Genomic DNA, 18,758 nt, shown 5'->3' on the forward strand with positions numbered 1-18,758 from the left:
ACCCATCGGGACATTCCCGCACCCACCGGGACCCACCGGAACCCCCCCCGGAACTCCTCAGGGCCCCCCAGGATCTACCAGCACCCACCGGGACACCGCCGGGACCCCCCAGCACCCACCGGAACCCCTCCCGGAACCCCCTAACACCCACCGGGACCCACCAGGTACAGACCCCCGAGAGAAACCCACGGCCCGAACCCCTGGATGGGAGGATTTGGGGTCCTGGGGGAGGATTTGGGGGTCCCGGGTGGGATTTGGGGCACCCTGGGTGGGATTAGGGAGTCTTGGGGGAGGATTTGGGGGTCCTGGGGGAGGATTTGGGGTCCTGAAGGATGATTTGGGGTCCCGGGTGGGATTTGGGGCACCCTGGGGTGCTGGGAAACCCGGCTGGGATTTGGGGGTCCCTGGGGAGAATTTGGGGTCCTGGGGGAGGATTTGAGGCACCCTGGGTGGGATTTGGGGCACCCTGGGGGAGGATTTGGGGTCCTGGGTGGGATTTGGGGGTCCCTGGGGAGAATTTGGGGTCCTGGGGGAGGATTTGGGGGTCCTGGGATGCTGGGAAAGCCAGCTGAGATTTGGGGGTCTTGAGATTTGGGGTTAGGGCAGCCCGGGGTGGGATTTGGGGTGCCGAGGAAGGGTTTGGGGTCCCTGGGGTGGGATTTGGGGTCCTGGGGATGTTGGTCCTGGGTGGGATTTGGGGTCCCCTGGGGTGGGATTTGGGGTGCCGAGGAGGGGTTTGGGGTGCCAAATCCACCCGGGACCCCAAATCCCACCCCAGACCCTCAAATCCCACCCCAGACCCCTAAATCACCCCCAGACCCCCAAATCCCAACCCCAGACCCCCAAATCCCACCCCAGATCCCGAAATCTCACCCCAGACCCCCAAATCTCACCCCAGACACCCAAATCTCACCCCCAGATCCCCAAATCCACCCCCAGACCCCCAAATCTCACCCCAGACCCCCAAATCCCCCTCGGCCCCCAAATCCATCCCCAGACCCCAATCCCACCCCAAACCCCCTCGGCCCCCAAATCCCCCAAATCCCTCCCCCCGCCCCTCCCGCAGCCCCTTCCCCCAGGACACCCCCTCCCCATCCCATCCACTCCCCCACGGGCTAATCCCTCAAAACTGGGGGTCCCACCGCCCCCACCCCGTTTTTGGGGGGCCCCGGGCTGGCCCTGCCCCGGGGTGGGCGGCGGCGGGATTAATTAGCGCTAATTACTGTTATGATGCTGCTGCTGACGAGCTCCCGGCGGGTCTCAACACGCCTCGCTCGCGGCGTTCCCAAGGCACGGCGGCGGGGGCGGGGGGGGGCGCGGGGGGGCTCCGGGGGTGTCCGCGATGTCCCCAAGGTGTCCCCGAGATGTCCCCACCCCCGGCCGTGCCCACCCCCCCCAAAATGTCCCCCCAGGAGGCGACAATGGCGAGCGAGAGGCTGCGCAGCGCTCAGGACCTGCTGGATCTCACCTTCCAGTGTGAGCTGGGGAGAGGGGGGTCGCGCTTTTTTTGGGGGGGCTGCCCGACCCCCCCCCCGAGGGTCCCAGCCGTGCGACCCCCGCCCCAACTCGGTGTCGCCCCCCTCCCTCCCCGGCACAGCGCTGGCCATGCAGCACATGGACCTGAAGCAGGTGGAGCTGGACACGGCCGTGGCCAAGGTGGACGAACTGTCGCGGCAGCTCGAGTCGCTGTGGACCGACGGGCCGGGACCCCCCAAAGTGCGACCCCCGACCCACCCCCGGGGGGGGTTTTGAGGAGGGGGCGACCCTCCCTTCACGGGCAGCCCCCTCCTCGGTTTATCCCCTCCTTTCCAGGAGCAGAGCAGCCGCTCGGGCAGGAGGAGCTTCACTCCGGACAGCCTGGAGCTGGGCGGGGGGCTCGGAGACCCCCTGGGCCGGCCCGGCTCGCCGAGACCCCTCCTCAATTTTTTGGGGGGCGACGAGCGCGCCCCCTCCCCCCGGCCCAAGGTGCTGGCGGTGCCCAGCTCGGGGGGCGCGGCGGGCAGAGCCCCCTCCCCACGGCCCGGCCCCAGGGGCTATGAGCTGCTCGGGGGGTCGCCGCGGGCGGGGGAGGGGGCGTTCTTCGGGGAGAGACCCCCAGCGCCGCCCCCCTACGAGGTGCAGGGGCTTTACCCCAGCCTGAGCGGGCCGCCCGCCGCCTGCCGGGCACAGGGTGAGCCAGAGAGGGGACACAGGGGACACTGAGGGGACAGTGAGGGGGGGAGAGAGGGGGGGGGAAAAGGGGGACAGGGGGGACAGAGAGGGGAGAAAAGGGGGACAGAGGGGGACAGAGAGGGGGAAAAGGGGACAGTGGGGACACAGGGGGAGAGAAGGGACAGCGGGGGATAGAGAGGGGACAGGCGACACTGAAGGGATAGCTAGGGGACAGAGGGGACAGCAGGGGGACAGAGAGGGGACAACAGAGGACAGAGGGGGACAGAGGGGATGGAGGGGCACAGAGAGGGGGAGAGAGGGGACAGAGGGGACGGGCGACACTGAGGGGATAGCTAGGGGACAGCGAGGGGACAGCAGGGGGACAGAGAGGGGAGAAAGAGGGGACAGCAGGGGGAGAGAGAGAGGACAGACAGGGGGATAGCGAGGGGAGAGAGAGGGGACAGAGAGGCGACACTGAGGGGATAAGGGGACAGAGAGGGGACAGAGGGGACGGAGAGGGGACAGAGCAGGGAGAGAGAGAGGGAGAGGGGGGACAGAGGGGACAGCGCGGGGACAGGGGGAGAGAGGCGACAACGGGGAGACAGAGAGGGGGGAGAGATGAGACAGAGAGGGCACAGTGAGGGGAGAGAGAGGGGACAGCAGGGGACAGCCAGGGGATAGAGGGGATAGCGAGGGGACAGCGGGGGGACAGCAAGGGGAGACACTGAGGGGACAGAAAGGGGACAGTGAGGGGACAGAGAGGGGACAGCCAGGGGACGCGGGTCGACACGGGGGAGGGGATGGGGAGGGGCGTGGGGGTCCTGAGGGGGGGTTGGGGAGGTCCCCAAACCATCCCTGGCAGCAGTCCCAAACCATCCCTGGTTGTCCCCAAACCATCCCCGACTGTCCCTAACCCATCCCTGGCTGTCCCCAAACCATCCCGCGGTGTCCCCATCCCATCGCTGGCTGTCCCCAAACCATCCTGTGGTGTCCCCAACCCACCTTGGCTGTCCCCAACCCATCCCTTGTTGTCCCCAAACCATCCCGCGGTGTCCCCAATCTATTCCGGGTGTCCCCAAACCACCCTGGGCTGTCCCCAACCCATCCCGTGGTGTCCCCAACCCATTCCAGGTGTCCCCAAACCATTCCGGGTGTCCCCAACCCACCTTGGGCTGTCCCCAACCCATCCCTTGCTGTCCCCAACCCATCCTGTGGTGTCCCCAGCCCATCCCTGGCTGTCCCCAAACCCTCTCACGGTGTCCCCAACCCATCCCTGGCTGTCCCCAAACCCTCTCACGGTGTCCCCAACCCATCCTGTGGTGTCCCCAAACCATCCCCGACTGTCCCCAACCCATCCCTGGCTGTCCCCAAACCCTCTCACAGTGTCTCCAACCCATCCTGTGGTGTCCCCAAACCACCCTGGGCTGTCCCCAAACCACCCTGGGCTGTCCCCAACCCATCCCTGGCTGTCCCCAAACCCTCTCACAGTGTCTCCAACCCATCCTGTGGTGTCCCCAAACCACCCTGGGCTGTCCCCAAACCACCCTGGGCTGTCCCCAAACCATCCCTGGCTGTCCCCAAACCATCCCGTGGTGTCCCCAAACCATCCCTGGCTGTCCCCAAACCCCCCTTGGCTGTCCTCAAACCATCTCTTGTTGTCCCCAACCCATCCCGCGGTGTCCCCAATCTATTCCGGGTGTCCCCAACCCATCCCGCGGTGTCCCCAACCCATCCCAGACTGTCCCCAACCCATCCCAGACTGTCCCCTAACCATCCCGGGTGTCCCCAGACTCTCTCACGGTGTCCCCACCCCACCCCGCCGTGTCCCCAACCCACCCTGGACTGTCCCCAACCCATCCCACGGTGTCCCCAAACCATCCTTGGCTGTCCCCAACCCATTCTGGGTGTCCCCAACCCATCCCGGACTGTCCCCAGCCCATCCCTGGCTGTCCCCAAACCACCCTGGACTGTCCCCAAACCATCCCTGGTTGTCCCCAGCCCATCCCGTGGTGTCCCCAAACCATCCCGTGGTGTCCCCAAACCATTCCGGCTGTCCCCATCCCATCCTGTGGTGTCCCCAACCCATCCTGTGGTGTCCCCAATCTATTCCGGGTGTCGCCAACCCACCTTGGACTGTCCCCAACCCACCCCGGCCTGTCCCCAACCCACCTTGGCTGTCCCCAAACCATCCCGCTGTGTCCCCAGACTCTCTCACGGTGTCCCCAAACCATCCCTGGCTGTCCCCAACCCACCCCGCCGTGTCCCCAACCCACTTTGGCTGTCCCCAACCCATCCCTGGCTGTCCCCAAACCACCCTGGGCTGTCCCCAACCCATCCCTGGCTGTCCCCAAACCACCCTGGACTGTCCCCAACCCATCCCTGGCTGTCCCCAACCCACCCCGCAGTGTCCCCACCCCACCCCGGCCTGTCCCCACCCCTGTCCCCGGCCGCCCGGGCTGTCCCCAAGCCCCTGTCGCCATGTCCCCAACCCCAGATGACGTCGGCCTCAAGCGGCGAGCGCAGAAGAGTTGGAACGAGTCAGACCTGGATGTGGCTTACGAGAAAAAACCGCCTGGCGCGGGGGGCTTCGAGCGTGAGAGGGGCTGGGGGACACCAGGGCCAGGGACATCGGGGAGGTGGCATCAGGGCTTGGGGGTTTTGGGAGGGTTAGGGGGTTTTGGGGGTTTTGGGATTTTGGGGATTTGGGTTTTGTAGGAATTTTGGGGGTTTGGGGATTTTGAGGATTTGGGGGGATTTGGGTTTTTGGGGATTTTGGGGGGTTTGGGGATTTTGGGGAATTTGGGGGATTTTGGGAGTTTGGGGGATTTTTGGGAATGTTGGGATTTTGGGGGGATTTGGGGAGGATTTTGGGGATTTTGGAGGATTGGGAGATTTTGGGGGATTTTGGGGATTTTGGGGTTTGGGGATTTGGGGTTTGGGGGAATTTTCAGGGGGTTTGGGAGATTTTGGGGATTTTGGGGGGTTTGGGGAATTTTGGGGGATTTTGGGGTGATTTGGGGGATTTTTTTGAGGATTTGGGGGATTTGGGGGATTTTTGGGGGGATTTTGAGGGGATTTTGGGAGATTTTGGGGGTTTTTAGGGATTTTGGGGGATTTTGGGGGATTTTGGGGTTTGGGGGCATTTTGGGGAGGTTTTGGGATTTTGGGGGATTTGGGGGGTTTTAAGGGTTTTGGGATTTTGCGGGATTTTGGGGGAATTTTGGGGGATTTTTTGGGGAGATTTTGGGGGTTTTAGGGATTTTTTTGATTTTGGGGGATTTTGGGGTGGTTTGGGGGTTTTGGGGGTTGGGGGTTTAGGGATTTTGGGGGTTTGGGGATTTTGGGAGGATTTGGGGGATTTGGGGTTTTGGGGGATTTTGGGGATTTTGGGAGATTTTGGAATTTTGAGAAATTTTGAAGGATTTGGAGGAATTTTAGAGATTTTGGGGATTTTTGGGAGATTTTGGGGGATTTTGGGCGATTTTGGGGGTTTTGGGGGATTTGGGGTTTTTAGGGATTTTGGGAATTTTAGGGTTTAGGGATTTTTGGTATTTTGGGGAAATTTGGGAGGATTTTGGGGCACTTTGGGGGATTTTGGGGGGATTTTGGGGGATTTTGGGGGAAATTTGGGAGGATTTTGGGGCACTTTTGGGGGCATTTTTTGGGGGATTTTTTTGTGGGAATTTTTGGGGAAATTTGGGGAAATTTGGGAGGATTTTCGAGGAGATTTTTGGGGTTTCCCCCAAAACAAACCCCCCCTGCCCTCTGTCCCCCCCAGGGACCCCCGAGGGACAATCGCGACCCTCCCTGGGGCTCTGGAGGGAGTCGAGCCTGGACGGGGCTGGCCCGGGCAAGGTGGGCTGAGTTTGGGGAGGGAGCAGACCCTCAATCCCCCAAAAAACCCTTTTATCCCCAGAAAAATCCTTTTTTTCCCCAAAAAAAACCCTTTTTCCTCCTAAAAAAACCTTTTTTCCACCCAAAATTTCTTCTTTTCCCCCAAAAAAACCCCCTTTTTCCCCAAAAAAAACCCTTTTTTTGCCCAAAAACCCACTTTTTTCCCCAAAGAATTCCTTTTTTCCACCCAAAAAAATCCTTTTATCACCCAAAAACCCTCTTTTTTCCCCAAAAACAACCCTTTTCCCCCCAAAAAACCCCTTTTTTAAACCTAAAAAATCCTTTTTGTCCCCAAGAAAACCCCTTTTTCCCCAAAACCCCCTTTTTACCCCATAAAAACCCTTTTCCCCATAAAAAACCCTTTTTCCCCAAAAATCCCCTTTTTCCCCCCAAAAAACCCCTTTTTCCCCCTCAAAACCCTTCTTTTCCCAAAAACCCCTTTTTCCCCCAAAAATTCCTTTTTTCCCCCAAAAAATCCCTTTTTGTTCCGAAAAAGTTCCTTTTTTCCTCATAAAAACACTTTCCCCAAATAATTCCTGTTTTCCCCCAAAAAACCACTTTTTTTTCGCCCAAAAAACCCCTTTTTTCCCAAAAACAACCCTTTTTCCCCCCCAAAAAAATAATTTTATCGCCCAAAAACCCCTTTTTTCCCCAAAAAAATTCCTTTTTGTCCCCAAAAACCTCTTTTTTCCCAAAAAAACCCCACTTTTGTCCCCAAAATAACCCATTTTTTTCCCCCTCAAAACCCTTTTTTCCCCCAAAAAAACCCCTTTTTCCTCCTAAAAAAACCTTTTTTCCACCCAAAATTTCTTCTTTTGCCCCCAAAAAACCCCTTTTTCCCCAAAAAAACCCACTTTTTTCGCCCAAAACCCCCTTTTTTTCCCAAAAAAATTCCTTTTTTTCTCCAGATAAGCCATTTTTTTCGCCCAAAAAACCACTTTTTTCCCCAAAAACAACCTTTTTTCCCCCCAAAAAAACCCCATTTTCCCCCAAAAAACCTTTTTAAAAGTCCTTTTTTCCCCCAAAACAACCCGTTTTCCCACAAAACCCCCGTTTTGCCCCCAAAAATCCTTATTTTCCCCAAAAAAACTATTTAGTCCCCAAAAAACCCTTTCCCCCAAAAAAACCCCTTTTCCCCAAAAAACCCTTTTCCCCAAAAAATTCCTTTTCCCCCAAAAATCCCCTTTTTCCCCCAAAAACCCTTTTTCCCCCTCAAAACCCTTCTTTTCCCAAAAACCCCTTTTTTCCCCAAAAATTCCTTTTTCCCCCAAAAATCCCTTTTTGTTCCGAAAAAGTTCCTTTTTTCCCCAAAAAACCACTTTTTTCGCCCAAAAAACCCCTTTTTTCCCAAAAACAACCCTTTTTCCCCCCCAAAAAAAATCATTTTATCGCCCAAAAACCCCTTTTCTCCCCCAAAAAATTCCTTTTTGTCCCCAAAAACCTCTTTTTTCCCAAAAAACCCCACTTTTGTGCCCAAAATATCCCCTTTTTTTCCCCCTCAAAACCCTTTTTTCCCCAAAAAAACCCCTTTTTCCTCCTAAAAAAACCTTTTTTCCACCCAAAATTTCTTCTTTTGCCCCCAAAAAACCCCTTTTTCCCCAAAAAAACCCAGTTTTTTCACCCAAAAAACCCTTTTTTTCCCAAAAAAATTCCTTTTTTTCTCCAGATAAACCATTTTTTTCGCCCAAAAAACCACTTTTTTCCCCCAAAACAACCCTTTTTTCCCCAAAAAAAATCATTTTATCAAAAAACCCTTTTTAAAAACCCTTTTCCCCAAAAAAACCCTTTTTAACCCCCTTTCCCCCCAGAAACCACTTTTTCCCCCAAATCCCCCTTTTTCTCCCCCAAAATCCCTTTTTTAAAACCCTTTCTCCCCAAAACCCCATTTCCCCCAAAAACCCCTTTTCCCAACCCCATTCCCCTCAAAAAAAAAAACCCATTTTCCCCAAAAACCCTTTTTCCCCCAAAAAAACCCTTTTAAAACCCTTTCCCCCAAAAAACCCCATTTCCCAAAACCCTCATTTCCCCCAAAAACCCCATTTCCCCCCAAAAAACCCCTTTTAAACCCATTTCCCTCCCAAAACCCATTTCCCCAGAAAAATAATTTTTCTCCCCCAAAAAACCCCCATTTTAACCCTTTCCCCCCAAAAAAACCCCTTTTTTAAAACCCTTTCTCCCCAAAAAACCCATTTCCCCCAAAAACCCTCATTTCCCCCAAAACCCCATTTTCCCCCAAAAAAACCCCTTTTAAACCCATTTCCCCCAAAACCCCATTTTCCCCCAAAAACCCCTTTTTCAACCCCATTTCCCCCCAAAACCCCATTTTCCCCCAAAAAAACCCTTTCTCTCCCAAAATCCCCATTTCCCCCAAAATCCCTTTTAAAACCCTTTTCCCCCAAAACCCCTTTTCCCCCAAAAGCCCTTTTCCCAACCCCATTCCCCCAAAAAAATCATTTCCCCCAAAACCCTTTTCCCCCAAAAAACCCTTTTTAAAACCCTTTCCCCCAAAAAACCCCATTTCCCCAAAACCCTCATTTCCCCCCAAAACCCCTGTTTTCCCCCAAAATCCCTTTTTAAAACCCTTTCTCCCCAAAAAAATCCCTTTTTAAACCCATTTCCCAAAACCCCTGTTTTCTCCCCAGAAACCCCTTTTCCCTAAGAAAAAAACCCATTTCCCCCAAATCCCCTTTTAACCCATTTTTCCCCTCAAAAACCCCTTTTCTAAACCCATTTCCCCCAAAAAAAACCTTTTAAACCCATTTCCCCCAAAACCCCATTTCCCCGAAAATAATTTTCTCCCCCAAAAAAACCCCATTTTTAACCCTTTCCCCCCAAAAACCCCTTTTTAAAACCCTTTCCCCCAAAAAAACTCCATTTCCCCAAAACCCTCATTTTCCCCCAAAACCCCTTTTTAACCCATTTCCCCCCCCAAAAAACCCCTTTTAACCCATTTTCCCCCCAAAACCCATTTCCCCCCAAAATCCCCATTTCTCCCTTTTTCCAAATCCCCCATTTCCCCCCAAAACCCTTTTCCCAAAAACCCTTTTCCCCCAAAACCCCTTTTCCCAACCCCATTCCCCTCAAAAAAACCCATTTTCTCCCCTTTCCCCCAAAATACCCCTTTTAAAACCCTTTCCCCCAAAAACCCCATTTCCCCCCAAAACCCCATTTTCCCCCAAAAAACCCCTTTTAAACCCATTTCCCCCCAAAACCCCATTTCCCCGAAAAAATAATTTTCTCCCCCAAAAAACCCCATTTTAACCTTTCCCCCCAAAACCCTTTTTAAAACCCTTTCTCCCAAAAAAACCCCATTTCCCCCAAAAAATATTTTAAACCCATTTCCCCCAAAGAAACCCTTTTTAAACCCATCCCCCCCATTTTAAACCATTCCCCCAAAACCCATTTTCCCATTCCCCCAAAAAAACCCTTTTTAAACCCATTTCCCCCAAAAACCCTTTTTAAACCCATTTCCCCCAAAAAAAACCCTTTTAAACCCATTTCCCCCAAAAAAAGCCCTTTTAAACCCATTTTCCCCCAAAACCCCATTTCCCCGAAAATAATTTTTCTCCCCAAAAAAAAACCATTTTTAACCCTTTCCCCCAAAAACCCCTTTTTAAAACCCTCCCCCAAAACCCCATTTTCCCCCAAAAACCCCTTTTAAACCATTTCCCCAAAAAACCCCTTTTTAAACCCATTTTCCCAAAACCCCATTTCCCCCGAAAAAATAATTTTCTCCCCAAAAAAAACCAAAAAAACAAAAAAAACCCCAAAAAACCCCAAAAAAAACAAACAACAAAAAAAAAAATTTAACCCTTTCCCCCCCAGGACAGCCCCTTCTCCGCTCACAGCGCCACCCTCCCCCGCAACTACAAGCTGTCCCCCCTGGAGCGGCGACAAGAGGGACACTTCCGCGCCCCGCCCGGTGCCAGGACGCTGCCCAGGGGGTGGCACCCGTGCCAGCAGCCCGTGTCGCGCATCCCCGTGCCCCCCCCGGCCGGGAGACCCCCCCGGCAGAGACCCCTGCCCCTCTCCATGATCTTCCGCCTGCAGAACGCCTTTTGGGAGCAGGGCGGGGGGCACAGGGGGGTGGCGCTGCTGGGGACCCCCGGCGGGGGCAGAATGGCCCCCCAAAAACTGCCGCCGCTGCCCCCCGCCCTGCCTGCGGGGGAAGGTGAGGGGGGAAGGGGGATTTGGGGGGTTAAATGGGGTTTTGGGGGAAATTATAGGAAATTTGAGGGGGTTTGGGGGAAAGAAGAGGGTTTTGGGGATTTGAGGTAAGAAAGGGGGTTTTGGGGATTTGGTGGGATAGAAAGAGATTTGGGGGGATTTGGGATGAAAAGGGGTTTGGGGGATTTTGGGATTTGGGGGATAAAAGGTGTTTTGGAGGGATCTAAAGGGTTTGGGGGGATTAAAAGGTGATTTGGGGGGATAGAAAGGGTTTTGGGGGTTTGGGGGTTTGGGGGATTTGGGGTTAAAAGGGTTTTGCATGGGGTTTGGGGTTAAAGGGGATTTGGGGGGATTAAAGTGGTTTTGGGGGATTTGGGAGCGGATTAAAGTTTTGGGGGGGATTTGGGGGGATTAGGGATTTGGGGGAATAATAAGGGGTTTGGGGGATTTGGGGGATGAAAGGGTTTTGGGGGCATAAAGGGTTTTGGGGGATAGAAAAGGGGTTTTGGGGGATTTGGGGATTAAAAAGGGGGATTTGGGGTTAAAAGGGGATTTGGGGGGATAAAATGGTTGGGGGGCTTTGGGAGCTTTGGGGGTTTGAAAGGGGTTTTGAGGGGGTTTGGAGGATAAAAGGGTTTTGGGGGTTTGGAGGGGTTAAAGGGATTTGGGGGGTAGAAAAAGGGGTTTTAGGGGGATTTGAGCATAAAGAGATTTTGGGGGGATTTGGGGATAAAAAGTGGTTTGGGGACGGTTTAGGGGTTAAAGGGGTTTTGAGGGGATGAAAAGGATTTGGGGTTTGGGGATTAAAGGGGTTTTGGGGGGAAGTGTGTTAAAAGGGTTTGGGGGAGATTTGGGGGAGGAAAAGGGGTTTTGGGGGGTTTTGGGGGGGGGAAGAAAAGGGGTTTTGGGGACGATTTGGGGGGATAGAAAGGGTTTTGGGGGATTGGGGATTTGGGGGTTAAAGGGGATTTGGGGGAATAAAAAGGGTTTTGGGGAAATTTGGGGGATAGAAAGGAGTTTTGGGGGTTTGGGGTTTTGGGGATTTGGGAGGTGTTAAAGAGGTTTTGCAGGGTTAAAAGGATTTGGGGATAAAACTGGGTTTGGGGGATTTGGGGGGGTTTAAAGGGGTTTTAGGGGGATTTGGGGGTGAAAAGGGGTTTGGGGGATAAAGGGTTTTGGGGGATTAAAAGTGGTTTTGGGGAGAAGGTGAGGGGTTTGTGGGTTTGGGGGATTTGGGGGATAGAAAGGGGTTTTGGGGGATTAAAGTGGTTTTGGGGGGCTTTGGGGGCATTTGGGGGTGTTAAAAAAAGGGGATTTGGGGGGATAAAAGGGGTTTGGGGCATTTGAAGTGTTAAAAAAGAGGTTTTGGGGTTTGGGGGGTTGGGGGATAAAGGGGTTTTGGGGAGAAGGTGAGGGGCTTTGGGGGAGGGGGTTTGGGGATTTGGGGGCTGAAAAGGGTTTTGGGGGCATTCGGGGGATAGAAAGGGATTTGGGGGGTTTGGGGGGTTAAAAGGGGTTTTAGGGGGATTTGGGAGCGTAAAAAGGGGTTTTGGGGTGGACAGAAAGGGGATTTGGGGGGATAAAAAGGGGTTTTTGGGGGATTAAAAGGAATTTTGGGGGGGTTTTGGGGTGGATAAAAAGGGGATTGGGGGGATAAAAAGGGGTTTTGGGGAGGGGTCCGTGGGGATTCTGCATTTCCCCCCAAAATTTGGGGGATCCATGGGGTTCTGCACTTCCCTCCCCTATCGATTTGGGGGGTCCCCCAAATTTGAGGGGTCCACGGGGTTCTGCGCTTCGCCTTCAATTTGGGGAGGGGTCCTTGGGTTTCTCCCCTCCCCCAAATTTGGGGGATTTATGGGTTTCTCCCCTCTCCCCCCAATTTGGGGAGGGGTCCGCGCCTTTCCCCCCTCCCCCCCCAATTTCGGGACACCCCCCCTCACCCCCCTTTGCCCCCCCAGCCCCGGGCCGCCCCGCGCCCCCCGAGCCCCCCGCGCCGCCCCCCGCCGAGGCCGAGGCGGAGCTGGAGCGCCTCCTGCAGGGCGCCGAGCCCGAGGGACCCCTGGAGGGACCCCTGGAGGGACCCCTGGAGCGACCCCTGAGCCCCACCCGGCTGCAGCCGCTGCTGCCCCCCGAGGCGCGCCGCGTCCCCGAGTTCCAGGAGGTGGCGAGGGTCCTGGCCGAGATGCCGCGGCCCCTGAAGCGCCGGGGGTCCATGGAGCAGAGCCCCGCGCCCGCCGTGCCGCCCTCCCGCACCCGCCAGTACCAGCAGCTCATCACCCGCCTGCTGCACCGCCCGCCGCCCGCGGGGACGGCGACAGCGACAGCGACAGCGGCGACACCGCCGGGGGACGAGGGGGTGGCTCCTCCCGCGGCTCCGGTGGCGGTGGCCGAGGGGCAGAGCCCGCCGCCGGGGTCGCCGGTGGCACTGCCGGGAGGGGCGGCGCAGGTGCCGGTGAGTGGTGGTGGCGCGGTGGCGTTGTCACCCCCGAGGTGTCCTTGTCCCTCTGAGACCCCTGAGGTGTCCTTGTCACTCTGAGACCCTCTTGGTTGTTGTCACCTGGAGACTCTCGAGGTGTCTTTGTCCCTCTGAGACCCTGGAGACCCCCGAGGTGTCCTTGTCCCTCTGAGACCCCCCTGGTTGTTGTCCCCTGGAGACCCTCGAGGTGTCCTTGTCCCTCTGAGACCCCCGAGGTGTCCCTGTCCCTCTGGTCGTTGTCCCCTGGAGACCCCCGAGGTGTCCTTGTCTCCTGGAGTCCCCTGGGTGCCCTGGGGATGTCCCCAAGGTCCCTGGGATACTGTGGGATGTCTCGGGGTGATGTCCCCGATGTCCCGGTGATGTCCCCAACGTCCCTGGGGTGTCCCGGGGTGATGTCCCCAATGCTCAGGGAATGTCCCGGTGATGTCCCCAATGTCCCTGGGCTGTCCCGGTAATGTCCCCAGTGCCCGGTGGTGTCCCGGCGATGTCCCCAATGTCCCTGGGCTGTCCCGGTGATGTCCCCAATGCCCGCTGGTGTCCCGGCGATGTCCCCTGACCCGTCCCCGTGTCGCAGGAGCTGCGCTCGGCCCTGCGCGACCCCTCCTCACCGCGGCGGTGTCTCGGTGATGTCCCCAGTGTCCCTGGGGTGTCCCGGGGCGATGTCCCCAATGCCCGGGGCTGTCCCGGTGATGTCCCCAACGTCCCTGGGCTGTCCCGGTGATGTCTCCAATGCCCGGGGGTGTCCCGGCGATGTCCCCAATGCCCGGTGGTGTCCCGGGGCGATGTCCCCAGTGCCCGGGGGTGTCCCGGCGATGTCCCCAATGCCCGCTGGTGTCCCGGCGATGTCCGCTGACCCGTCCCCGTGTCGCAGGAGCTGCGCTCGGCCCTACGCGACCCCTCCTCACCGCGGCGGTGTCCTGGTGATGTCCCCAATGTCCCTGGGGTGTCCCGGGGCGATGTCCCCAATGCCCGGGCGATGTCCCGGCGATGTCCCCAATGTCCCTGGGCTGTCCCGGTGATGTCCCTAGTGCCCGGGGGTGTCCCGGTGATGTCCCCAATGCCCCGGGCGATGTCCCGATGATGTCCCTAATGCCCGGTGGTGTCCCGGCGATGTCCCCAATGCCCGCTGGTGTCCCGGCGATGTCCCCAATGTCCCTGGCGTGTCCCGGGGCGATGTCCCCAGTGCCCGGGGCGATGTCCCCAATGCCCGCTGGTGTCCCGGCGATGTCCCCTGACCCGTCCCCGTGTGGCAGGAGCTGCGCTCGGCCCTGCGCGACCCCTCCTCACCGCGGCGCCGCCCCGGGGCTCGGGTCCGCCTGAACCCGCTGGTGCTGCTGCTGGACGCTGCTCTGACCGGCGAGCTCGACGTGGTGCAGCAGGCGGTGGCAGAGGTGCGACACTGGGGACAGGCGACCGAGGGGACAGCGGGGACAAGGAGGGGGACAGATGGGAGACACTGGGGATGAAGTGGGGGACAGAGAGAAGGGCTGGGCGACGGTGGGGACAAGGGCAGGGGACAGCGGGGACAGGGACAGAGGGTGGGGGACAGTGAGGATGGGGTGGGGGACGGTGGGGACAGCGGGGAGGACGGTGGGGACAAGGGGGGACAGTGGGGACAGTGGGGATGAGGCGGGGACAGTGGGGACAGTAGGGGACAGCGGGGGGACGATGGGGACAAGGAGACACTGGGGATGAAGTGGGAGAGAAGAAGGGCCCGGAGGCGGTGGGGACAAGGGCAGGGGACAGGGACAGAGGGTGGGGGACAGTGAGGATGGGGTGGGGGACAGTGGGGACAGCGGGGGGACGGTGGGGACAGATGCGTGACACTGGGGATGAAGTGGGGACCAGGGAGAAGGGCTGGGGGACCAGGTGGGGACAAGGGGAGGGACAGCGGGGACAGGGACAGAGGGTGGAGGATAGCGAGGATGGGGTGGGGGACAGTGGGGACAGGAGGGGACAGTGGGGACAGGGACAGAGGGTGGGGACAGTGGGGATGGGGTGGGGGATGGGGGACAGCGGGGACAGATGGGTGACACTGGGGATGAAGTGGGGGACCGGGAGAAGGGCTGGGGACGGTGGGGACAAGGGATGGGGACAGCGGGGACAGGGACAGAGGGTGGGGGACAGTGAGGATGGGTGGGGACGGTGGGGACAGCGGGGAGGACGGTGGGGACAAGGGGGGACAGTGGGGACAGCGGTGACAAGGGCAGGGAACAGCTGGGACAGATGCAGGACAGTGGGGACGAGGGCTGGGGGACAGCAGGGACAGTGGGGATGGGGTGGGGGACAGTGGGGACAGCAGTGACAAGGGCAGGGGACAGCTGGGGCAGATGCAGGACACTGGGGCGAGGGCTGGGGGACAACGGGGACAGCGATAAGGGGACAGCGGGGACGAGGGCTGGGTGACAGCGATAAGGGGACAGCGGGGACGAGGGCTGGGTGACAGCAGGGCCATGGCGGGTGCGGCGGGGGTGTCGCCGGGGTGGCAGTGAGGGGACAGGGCGCTGTCCCCAGCTGAACGACCCGAGCCAGCCCAACGACGAGGGGATCACGGCGCTGCACAATGCCATCTGCGGCGCCAACTATGCCATCGTGGACTTCCTGATCGCCAGCGGCGCCAACGTCAACTCCCCCGACAGCCACGGATGGTGGGACACTGGGGACATCGGGGACATTTTGGGGACTTGGGGGATGTTGGGGACATGGGGGATATTGGGGACGTTGGGGACATTGGGGACATGGGGGATATTGGGGACACTGGGGATGTTGTGGACATGGGGGACATGAAGTGGAGTGGGGACGTTGAGGACATTGGGGACACTGGGGACACTGGGGACGTTGGGGACATGGGGGACATTGGGGACATTGGGATATTGGGGACACTGGGGACATGGGGGACACTGGGGACATGGGGGACACTGGGGACATGGGGGACACTGGGGACATTGGGGATATTGGGGACATTGGGGATGTGGGGGACATGGGGGACATTGGGGACATGGGGGACATTGGGGGCTTGGAGGGTGGGACAGGGATAAAGGATGGGGGACCCCAATACTGCCCGAACAGCCTCCATGGATTGGGGACACCAAAAAGCCCCAAACGGCCCCAAGTGATGGGGTCACCCCAAAATCCCCATTGATTTGGGACATCAGTGATCCCTGTCACCCTCCATGGATTGGGGACACCAATAACTGCCCGATACTCCCCTAACCACTGGTGACCCCAAAAGCCCTCAACACCCCCCAATCCTTGGTGACACCCCCAATGACCCCATTGACTGGTGACCCCAATAATCCCCCGACAGCCCCTTGACAACCCAAATAACTCCCATTCCTGTGGGACCCCAATAGTCCCTGTCACCCTACATTGGTTGGTGACCCCAAACCCTAATAATCCCCCCACTGATCAGTGACCCCAAACCCCAATAATCCCTGTCACCCCATTGATCAGTGACCCCAAACCCCAATAATCCCTGTCACCCCCCTGATCGGTGACCCCAAACCCCAATAATCCCTGTCACCCCATCAATCAGTGACCCCAAACCCCAATAATCCCTGTCACCCCATTGATTGGTGACCCCAAACCCCAATAATCCTTGTCACCCCCCGATCAGTGACCCCAAACCCCAATAATCCCTGTCACCCCCCAATCGGTGACCCCAAAAACCCCAACCCTCCATCACCCCAACAAACCCCAAACCCCCGATGACCCCAAATCCCCCTCCTTCACCCCAACTGACCCCAATCCCAAATCCCAGACCCCAATCCCAAACCGCAGTGACACCCCCCATGACAGGAGGGTCCCTCATCCCTTTTGGGGGTCCCTCGTCCCTCTTGGGGGTCCCTGGTCCCTTTTGGGGGTCCCTGGTCCCTCTTGGGGGTCCCTGGTCCCTTTTGGGGGTCCCTGGTTCCTTTTGGGGGTCCCTGACGTCCCCTCCCTGTCCCTTTTGGGGGTCCCTGGTCCCTTTTGGGGGTCCCTCGTCCCTTTTAGGGGTCCCTGACGCCCCGTCCCTTTTGGGGGTCCCTGGTTCCTTTTGGGGGTCCCTGACGCCCCCTCCCCGTCCCTTTTGGAGGTCCCTGGTCCCTCTTGGAGGTCCCTGGTCCCTTTTGGGGGTCCCTGGTCCCTTTTGGGGGTCCCTGGTCCCATTTGGGGTCCCTGACGCCCCCTCCCCTCTCCAGGACCCCCCTGCACTGCGCTGCCTCGTGCAACGACACCGGGGTGTGTGTGGCGCTGGTGCGACACGGCGCTGCCATCTTCGCCACCACCGGCAGCGACGGCAGCCTGGCCGTGGAGAAGTGCGACCCGTACCGCGAGGGCTACGCCGACTGCTCCAGTTACCTCACTGGTGCGCACTGGGAGCACTGGGAGCGGCTGGGAGGGGTTTGGGATATGGGGGGATATGGGGTCGGGGGTTATGGGATTGGGGATGTTAGGGGGTTTTGGTCTGACCCGTACCGCGAAGGCTACGCCGACTGCTCCAGTTACCTCACTGGTGCGGACTGGGAGCACTGGGAGGGGCTGGGAGCACTGGGAGTGCTGGGAGGGGCTGGGGGATATGGGGGATATGGGAAATATGGGGTCGGGGGTTATGGGGTTGGGGATGTTAGAGGGTTTTGGTCTGACCCGTACCGCGAGGGCTACGCCGACTGCTCCAGTTACCTCACTGGTGCGCACTGGGAGCACTGGGAGCGCTGGGAAGGGCTGGGAGGGGTTGGGGGAGTCGGGAGATACGGGGGGATATGGGGGGATATGGGGGGATATGGGGTCGGGGGTTATGGGATTGGGGATGTTAGAGGGTTTTGGTCTGACCCGTACCGCGAGGGCTACGCTGACTGCTCCAGTTACCTCACTGGTGCGGACTGGGAGCACTGGGAGCACTGCGAGGGGGTGAGGGAGTTGGAGGATATGGGAGGTTGAGGGGGATTTGGGGTAACAATTGGGATTTGGGGTAGCGATTGGGATTTGGGGTAATGATTGGGATTCGGGGATATCGGGGCAGTTTGGGGTAACGACTAGGATTTGGGGTAACGATTGGGATTTGGGGTAGTGATTGGGATTCGCAGTAACAATTGGGATTTGGGGATATCGGGGCAGTTTGGGGTAACGACTAGGATTTGGGGTAACGATTGGGATTTGGGGTAGTGATTGGGATTTGCAGTTACAATTGGGATTTGCAGCAACAATTGGGATTTTGGGATATTGGGGCAGTTTTGGGGTAGTGATTGGGATTTGGGGCAACGATTGGAATTTGGGGTAACGACTGGGATTTGGGGTAACGAATGGGATTTGGGGTAGCGATTTGGGATTTGGGGATATCGGGGCAGTTTGGGGGTAACGATTGCGATTTGGGGTAACGATTGGGATTTGGGGTAACGCCTGGTAAAGTTTGGGATTTGAGGATATCAGGGCAGTTTTGGGGTAACGCCTGGGCTTTGGGGTAACAATTGTGATTTGGGGTAACGACTGGGATTTGGGGTAACGACTGGGATTTGGGGTAACGACTGGGATTTGGGGTAGTGATTGGGATTCGCAGTAACAATTGGGATTTGGGGATATTGGGGCAGTTTTGGGGTAATGACTGGGATTTGGGATAACAAGTGGGATTTGGGGTAATGATTGGGATTTGGGTTAATGATTGGGATTTGGGTTAATGATTGGGATTTGGGGATATCGGGGCAGTTTTGGGGTAACGATTGGGATTTGGGGTCCCCTCCCTGACCCCCCGTGTCCCCTCCCTGACCCTCCGTGTCCCCTCGTGTCCCCGCAGAGGTGGAGCAGGGCATGGGCGTGCTCAACAGCGGGGTGGTGTACGCGCTGTGGGATTACAGCGCCGAGTTCGGGGACGAGCTGTCGTTCCGGGAGGGCGAGCCGGTGACCGTGCTGCGCCGGGAGCCCCCCGAGGAGCTCGACTGGTGGTGGGGGTCTCTCTACGGCCACGAGGGATACGTGCCCCGCAACTATTTTGGGGTGAGCGGGGCTCGGGGGGCCGTTGGGGAGGGGTCGTGTGGGGTTATTTGGGGAGGGGGTCTATAGGATCGTTGGGGAGGGATTATTTGGGGAGGGGGTC

At 57.9% G+C, this 18,758-nt stretch overlaps 1 protein-coding gene across 1 annotated transcript in view; it reads left to right on the forward strand.

Moving 5' to 3' along the window:
- Positions 1–1,378: 1,378 nt before the first annotated feature.
- LOC146423954 (relA-associated inhibitor-like) overlaps positions 1,379–18,758 on the forward strand; it is a 24,989-nt gene continuing 7,609 nt past the window's right edge. Inside the window, exons 1-11 of the mRNA XM_085043999.1 lie at positions 1,379–1,476; positions 1,598–1,716; positions 1,813–2,170; positions 4,646–4,744; positions 5,930–6,006; positions 9,871–10,216; positions 12,171–12,664; positions 13,942–14,079; positions 15,203–15,336; positions 16,870–17,036; positions 18,459–18,695. Coding sequence (XP_084900125.1) covers positions 1,401–1,476; positions 1,598–1,716; positions 1,813–2,170; positions 4,646–4,744; positions 5,930–6,006; positions 9,871–10,216; positions 12,171–12,664; positions 13,942–14,079; positions 15,203–15,336; positions 16,870–17,036; positions 18,459–18,695 — 2,245 coding nt within the window. The 5' untranslated portion in view covers positions 1,379–1,400. The remainder of the gene's footprint in view (positions 1,477–1,597; positions 1,717–1,812; positions 2,171–4,645; positions 4,745–5,929; positions 6,007–9,870; positions 10,217–12,170; positions 12,665–13,941; positions 14,080–15,202; positions 15,337–16,869; positions 17,037–18,458; positions 18,696–18,758) is intronic.

The sequence above is a fragment of the Lichenostomus cassidix genome, unplaced genomic scaffold, assembly GCF_008360975.1.
Source record: "Lichenostomus cassidix isolate B80296 unplaced genomic scaffold, HeHo_3.0 HiC_scaffold_35, whole genome shotgun sequence".
Lineage (NCBI taxonomy): Eukaryota > Metazoa > Chordata > Aves > Passeriformes > Meliphagidae > Lichenostomus > Lichenostomus cassidix.